At 37.1% G+C, this 8,111-nt stretch overlaps 1 protein-coding gene across 2 annotated transcripts in view; it reads right to left on the reverse strand.

Annotated features, from left to right (window-relative positions):
• The window catches only part of PIGU (phosphatidylinositol glycan anchor biosynthesis class U), a 28,829-nt gene extending 24,991 nt beyond the window's left edge, over positions 1 to 3,838 (reverse strand). Inside the window, exons 1-2 of one of the 2 annotated variants that reach the window (XM_088154388.1) lie at positions 3,628 to 3,838; positions 1,044 to 1,108 (exon numbers count right to left, since the gene is read on the reverse strand). In XM_088154388.1, the coding sequence (XP_088010514.1) occupies positions 1,044 to 1,108; positions 3,628 to 3,757 (195 nt within the window). In that variant the 5' untranslated portion in view covers positions 3,758 to 3,838. The remainder of the gene's footprint in view (positions 1 to 1,043; positions 1,109 to 3,627) is intronic. The other variant, XM_088154389.1, reaches the window with a different exon arrangement.
• Between the last annotated feature and the right edge of the window lie 4,273 nt (positions 3,839 to 8,111).

Raw genomic sequence — 8,111 nt, forward strand, 5'->3', positions numbered from 1 at the left:
GCTTATTTATTTATTAATTGGTAGAAATGATAGCTCTATAGTGTCTTCTGTATATTTTTTTTCAGAGAATACCCAGAATCATTAATTCAGGTGTAATTCACCGTACAGGTTTAAGACTGATGTAGTAGAAAAAGTACTGGAGCAGGAAAAGGCAATATTCACAACACAGAGTTTGAGATTTAGGGGATTGAGCTTAGTTTGTACCATGGCACACAAAAACTATGTGCATGGGCTTGCAAAAAAATATTGCTTACATTGTAGTTTTGATAACTTCAGTCACATAAGGGGGAAATCTCACTTTTGTACAATATTCATATTTTAATAGCTCTACTAATGGGTTTTTGTGATAAACGGAGCTGAACTAGAGAGCAAACATAACACTTCACTTTAGATGTCATGTTAATTTCAGTTTTCCTTTATGCATAACAATAATCCACCATTTAGGTTTCCTGCAACACTCTGACAAATATCTATGAAGCTTTTGGTTATTGAGCTGACACTGTATAGACAGGATTTTGTATTTTTAAAAACCGCATGAATTATACAACTGGGAAGCCGGTCCCTGAAAAAAAAAAAGACCTATTTCTTTTTTCCTTATGCCAAGAACATGAGATATATTTGTACTTCCTGTATCACTTTCCATTTGACTCACCATCTGCACTCTGGAAGTTTATCTATTTATTCATTTTAATTAATATTTTATACCTTTTCATTTTATAAAAACATTCCTAAAGTAGGAAAGAATAGACTTTAACAAGTAACTTGACATCGCAAGTTTGAGTTATTTCCATTGTGGAAAAATGCACAAGTGTACAAATATATGAACATTCTCCTGAATGTTCTGGTTGCTTGTGTGACCACTTATGTACACATAGCAGCTCAAGTGAGAAGGCAATATAATTGTGTTGAACCCTACAGATCCCTTCACATACCATTTTGTGTTCTTGCATGGAAAAGAATTATACTCTAGTCTTTAATATGAAAGGAATTTTATAGAGGAGTAAAGATATCAAAGCAGTTCACAACAAAAACTGTATACTTACTTCATGAAAGACATCTCCAGAATATGGAGATACACCCAAATCAAGTAAGGCTAGTCCCTCAACCACTGAAAAATAGAAAACTGTCAAGCTCAGTATTTCAAATAGAAACATCACTTAAATCAATCTTATACCTTCTCCCACTTACTGCACCAAAATCAAAAATTTCTGAAGACACCAGTTGTCATACAATACCCTTTTTTATTTGCCTATTTTATTTCATTTTGTACCTATCTCAGTTGAAAGCATTAAAAATCACAGACAAGTACTTTATAAATGACTTCCAGGGAAGAAATGGTGAACTGAAGACACTGACAACCGTGGCAGAATGAAGAGTCGGTGAGTAGACCAGCTTTTCATAATTCCTCGCCGGACAAGGAGAGGACTTGAGATCACCCACAAGTGCTTCAGACAGTTGCTCCTTGTGAGAAGACCACAAGACAGAGGTCTCCAGCGGGTTTAGAGCTCTGGGAGACAAGGGAATAGCCATCTTGCTCAAACTGCAGTCAGCACCTTTAAAAGGACACTGGCTTTGCATACTTTCTTTTCTAATCACTTTCGGAAATTGCTTGTTAACTACTTTTCAGCTATTAGGAACCCTTGGAGCAACACTACAGCACTAGGTGAGTTTCCTTCAATCCTTAGTGAAAGAAGTTTTAAATATAAGTTTAAGGACTTAAAATTTGGGGGGTGGGGAATAAACAGCGAAAGAGTGATTAAAACTTTGATTTTAGAAAGTTACAAATGGACCAAGGGTCCAGATAAATTTGAAATAAAATTTTGGAATTAATTATAAAAAATCCTTCCCATGGGAAAATGCTTTTGTTTTCAATTCTTTAAAACAAAACATAAGATAAGACTTTAAACGTTGGACACCAGAGAGAACTAGAAGGAACTAAAGAGTACAATTAAAGAGCACTTAAATTTGACTTACAAATACTAATGAAGCAAAATATTTTAACATTGGACATACTGAAGGATATTTGTGAACAATGGACCCAAAAGTTAATTTTAAGAGTGTCTGCATCTATAGATAGACTGTGTTTAAAAGATGTTATGGAAGAGGAACAAGTTTTACCTGACAAGACTGAGTCTTAATAATTAAAAGGGATATACAAATAAGAAACCAAGAGAGTGAGCTGGATAATATTCTTATATTGGATTTACAAAAGACGCTTGCTAAAGCTTTGAAGAATTTTGTGAGAAGGGACAAAGAAAAAATGAAAAGAAATCAAGTTCTAGGACATTATTTGAAGGGACTAAAGATCAAGATTGTTAGAAGGAATATAAACTTGGTTTATTTGATCAAGGTTAAAATAGATATGTTGTTATCTCTGGTAACCCTTTTGCTGGATTATCTTTAACTCTTATCTCTGGTAACCTTTGAATGTTTGCTAACATCAGGAATGAAACGAGGCTTTAAGGATTTGTTTATAGATAAGAGATGGGATATGGGAAGAAGAGATCATTTGTTGTATTTTAAGAGAAGGTGATCAGTTACTAAAATTATTTATACTTGTGATGAAGGGGGAAGTCACTTCTTTATATATTTCTTTTCTTTTTCTTTACTATATTCTTATTTTTTCTTTCTTTTCTATTTTTCTTTTCTATTTTTTCTTTTCTGCACCTTCTATTTTTTCTTTTTTCTTTAGTTTGTATTAATTTTTATTGTTGTAAATTGTAATCTTTAGTAAAAATACTATAAAAAAAGGAAGTACTATATGAATGGAGATAAACCCTAGATTTCTGTATTTAGTATTGAGAATGTTCCAATGAAATGACATAACATAAATGCAAGTTCTGATTAAAGACTTATTTTTTGAGTCCTCCTTCCAATAAAGAGGACCCTGATATTGTCTGTATATATAATTATGTTCCATAATAATGCTGTAAAATATTTCTCTCAAGATTAGATGTGATTAGTAGATTGATTAATCCAAACACAACTTTCTCTGGGAGTTTAATGTAGCATACACGGAGTTTATTTTCATTTTATCTCCCCGTTAATAACTTGATGATGATAATGATTTAAACTTGTATGCCACCCAACTCTCAACAACACATCGTGCCAACGCAGCCAAAGCGTCCTTGACTTAATGAGCAGAATATACAGAATGCTAGAAAATGGCTAGTGAGGAAGCTTATGTGCTGTCCACCCTCGGTCATATTACTTTGCTCTTGATGATAATGCCCAGAACTGTGTGCAGTTCAGAGTGATGCAGTTTAAGAAGGATGTAGATAAACAAGAACTTGTTTGAAGGAGTTATTGTTCGATGTGTTCCTACCTAGCGGGCTGGGTGAGCTCCGCCTGGCTATTGAGTTCATCGGTTTGTGGGGCGAGAAAACCAGGTGTTCTCGAGACTAAGTGGAAGCCCGTCATGCGATCGCAGGCTTGAGTCTAAGGAGAAGCTGGCCAATATATAATTCCCAAGCGAAAAGCCCGCTCGGTCACGACCACCCCAGGGCTCGCGGGGGAAAAAGCGCGACGCCCCACGAAAGACGACGAGACTCAGTTCTTCCAGGAGTCGAGCTGCTGGACATGCCCTTAGCGGACCTCCTACCCCCAGTCCCCATCCGTAGGCCTCACCTCGTTTCCAGGCATTTAAAGGAGACGCCACCTCCACCCTCTCGGAGATGAGTCCAGCCAGGCTGGAGCGGAATAAAGCGGCCCGAACTGTTACGGCCACCAAAAGCACCAACACTAAGGGAGCCGCCATCTTAGCGGCAGAACACCGGCCTACGGATAGCAGTAGTTCCCACGCTAGTCTGTTGCGCTAGGGATCTACAGGGCAGGTTACAGGAAGAACACTACAACTCCCAGAATCCATTGCGGCAGCTTTTACTTCCGGAGGATGATGGCGAAGGCGTTGGGACAAAATAGGGATGAATGAGCTTAGCGAGATATGCTCCTCTTCTGACTGTTCTGGGAAGTTGTTCTTAACGTGTTTCTGAAACGTTACCAAACACCTCAATGATTATTCATTCGATGGTTTCCGATCGGACCTTCTCCCGAGAGCCAGAAAACATTTTATAATTGCTGTATAGCAAGAAATTATACAACATGTTATTTTGAATTCAGCTTTTTAAAACGTGCACCAGTTTGGGACAGTTTTGTTCAAAAATCCTAATAAGCAGGATTGCAATTCTGCCTACGCTTACTTGGGAGTAAATTCCACCGAGTTCGTAGAATCAAAGACGATTGTAAGGAGCCATTTAGGTCATTAAATCCAATCCCTTCTTCACGCTGTATTCGGCCGTCTAACCTTTGAGTAACTATGGGGAAGGGGAATTCACCACACGTCTAGATAATTGGTACCGCTGTTGAGTCGCTCTGATTGTTATGAATTAACACTTTGACTTTACGAGAGTTCAGTAGCCTCAGTGACACTGAGAAAAATACCCAGGAAGCTCCTTGGTAGCGTCATCCTTCTCAGTAAGGGGAAAAGAGAGAGGTGAAGCCAAACCTCGGCATCGATGTACTGTAATATTTCTCAAGTTTACCTATCCAGTGGCCCTGGAGTCAGTCATCAGAAACTGCTTTACCTGCAGTCCAGATCCCGCAGTTCAAAGAATCTGTCCTAAGAGTGGCTAAATTCACAGTCCATAAGGCAGAGCGTGGACATTCTAGAAGAAGAATTGCGTGCATTATTTTAAGATTTATGGAGATACATCTTTGTACTGTATACACACACAAACTACATTTTTGTTTATATAAAGAGCAGGTATATAAAGAGCAAACACTTCATTGAAGTTAATCAGCTCTGGTCAATGCCAGGATGGAAGATGACTTAAAAATAAATGCCTGCTCATGTATGATTACAAAGAGCATCCCTCACAATGCAACAGCAGCATCGGAGGCGATTTAAAGAATAATGCATGTGTTATGGTATAAGCCTTTTAGCCTGAAGTCCACTTTAGTTGCTTAAAAACTTCTGGGAGGGGATGTTTATCAACAGTGATCAGAGAGACATGAAAAACGAAATGCAGGCAGGATTTTAAAAAATGGTAAAGGGACAGTCCGTCTGAGTATATATGAGCTATACACACACACATACACTGTAATAAGCACCCCAATGTAAGCTGACAGGTGCTGGCATTGGTCCCTAAAGAAAAGGAGCCTGAGAAGCTTCGTACTGCATCTTTATTCTAGGATGAACACTTCAAACTCAATTTTAGAGTGTACCAAGAGGCTGAATTTGGCCACCCTTCCCACAGTAGCCCAAGGGAAGGACGTATGGGCTGAAACTGACATTATTTCAATTTTGTGGAGTATATTGTTGTGTACATTTGTAATTTACTTTTTAAGTTATGTAATGTAATTTTTGGCATTATTTGTGAACCCTGGTATAGTGTACCTCAATGCATATCGGGCGTGCTTATACATATTTGGTTCTGCATATGTATAAGAAATTCCTTCACCATATTGGGTTGTTCCACCTAGTATATCTTAGTGGGGCCAAGAATGGGGTTCCTATGAAATATATTGTGACCAGTTCAAATGTACAGTAGCTTAGACAGTCTAGGTTTTTTGTCTTTATTCAGAGAAGCAGAGTGTGTATAATAAATTGCTTGCCTTGTTTTGGAGAATGTCTGCCAGGTAAGCAGTTGTATGAAGAAGCTCTTGTGGTTTTATACAAAATTCCAGCTCTGACATTTTGGCTTTTTAAAATCTTTTTCTGTTTACTATGAAGACTATTAATAAAATGGTCCAAGAAGTTTGGGTGGAGGGAGGAAATGGAGTTGTCACAATTTCTCATAATAATCCATGCTTTAAATAAATTGTAGTGGATTCCTATCCTTAGGAATTATGTTGCCATTTTCATTTGGACAGAAAGATGGCATTTGTTTATGAAAGAATGAGATGCTTGCTTCATATGGCTGAGTTTCTGTTGTAAGCATTTCTAAAAGAATAGATAGCCATGTTATTCTGCTGTAGCAAATAAATGGATACATGAAGGTCTTGCTTTACTTCTGAGATTCCTTCTAGGTGACCCTGATGTGGAACTCCATCTATACCTTCTCTTGAATCTCATGTAGCAAGGATAGGATATACATTTAAACAAACCAAAATGTATTCAATTACTGCGAAAATAATAAACTGAAATATAATGTAGTGTTCTTCTTTCACTGAAGGTGGCATCATATATCCTCTTTCTGCAGATCTAGTTACAGAAATGGATCTGGAAAATATAAAACACATTTTCTTAATTTTTAAAAAAATGTGCTTCAAGTTGCAGAAACTACTAAAATTCAATATATATTTATTGAATACATAAATCACAATCTCTCTGGTATTAAATTAAAATGCCAGTAGTTTACTTATCTGGTTTCTTTGCTAGATGAAGAGTTAAGTGATCTATGAAGAAATATTTTCCAGCATCTCCAGATTGGATTAGAAAAATTATTCCCTGAAAATTCTGGCAAGCTGCTGCCAATTGGCATTGAAATACCAGTTTAAATGGTTCAGTAATGTTAAGTGATGTGAAGCACCTTCCTGATCAACATCCGTTGATTTCTGCTGTTTACTTTCTGGATGTGAAAATAAGTTTAGTGAATTACTTTAGAATCTTATATACTCAAAACTATTTCCAAATAGTTATGCATAGGAATGTAGTCATACAGGGCAGTTTCTTACCATTTCTGATTGGCTGGGAGAAGTAGAGATGCTTGTATCTCTCCATACTTTTCTGGGTTTCTCTCTCCCTGTACTTATGTTGCACAATTCCATTTTTCATGTAGCAATGTTTATACAAAATAAAGGGGTAAGAAATAGTCACAGAAATTAAGGCATGAGATAAAAAGAAAAGGAAATATAGCTAAAACTAGTTTACACCAACACTTCTCCATAATTTTGTATTCCTGAAAATCATCCTTGCCAATATAACGTGTGTGTGTGTGTGTGTTTAGGGCTGCACATATGATTTCTGTCCATTTTTATCATCAGAGGAGGTACTCTGGAGAAGTAGACTAGAACATTAAATGTTATTGCTGATCTATTGTCAAGTCCTCCTACTTTAAGTACTCTGCACATTGAATTATAGTTGCATTTATATCATGTTTTGGGTTAGCACAAAGTATACTAGAATTGAAAAGAAATCTGGGATAAGATTTATTTTGTATCCTGCTTTTTTATGTGCTAAAGATATCTAGAGTGAAGCATGCTCTTTTTGACAGCCTTTGCTGTATCATCTTCGTGAACATTAATCACAAAGACATTCACAATAAGATGGACTGAGTTCCCCAGATGTTCTTTTAATGAGCAAGTGCCAAGCAGACATAAATTCAATGAAGTCATTGTTAAGACTTGGTTTACTTCAAGCATAATACAGTCAGTGCCAACATGCCATACTGGTTAAGACCACGACTGGCAAAACCCAGGTTCAAGTTCCTACTTGATCAGAGAATTGGTAATGTGACTCCGAGCCCATCATTGTCTGTTAATTCATACCTTACAGATTGTTTTTGCAAGGATAAAATTATAGGAGGCTTCTCTGTGCAGAGACGTTGAACCCTTAAGTAGGGTGTACAACTTCCTTTGGCTCAAGAGCCTTACTAGGCAATGGGAAGGAAGAATTCAGGAGTTTTAAGGGGTGTAATGGATACTGTAAGCATTTGCAAGGCTGAAAGCATCTATTTTGCACCTGAAATCCCCAGCATGAAAAAGGTCTAAGGGTTTAAGCCCATCTCTCAAGAGCTGCAGAAGGAATGCTGACAGGATGTAACTTGCCCCAAACTGCACACTCTCTGCATTTTATTCTAAAGGGAAGGCAGATATTTATGAAGGAATAAAAAATAAATACATAAAAAAACATCATATTGGCATGTGCCTTTGGTTTTGGTATAAGGTTTGATATAAGAAATCAGGGTCAACCAGCAAGTGCAATTGCAAGCTAAATTCTATTCAGTGAGCTTCTGAAACTCTGGCAAAACAAAGGAGGTAGGACTCCAAGCCCAAGGCATCTCTGGAGCATAATTCTGAAACAAATATTTATGTAGTGCATTACATCCAACCAAAGTTTCCAAAGCCTTTGAAAGGATTTGGAACAGCAGCTGGACCACTTTTTTTCTTAA

The sequence above is a fragment of the Python bivittatus genome, unplaced genomic scaffold (genome assembly GCF_059951505.1).
Source record: "Python bivittatus isolate LINGU-HERP-01145 unplaced genomic scaffold, Pbiv_v1 ctg000700_np1212, whole genome shotgun sequence".
In the NCBI taxonomy this organism is placed as follows: Eukaryota; Metazoa; Chordata; class Lepidosauria; order Squamata; family Pythonidae; genus Python; species Python bivittatus.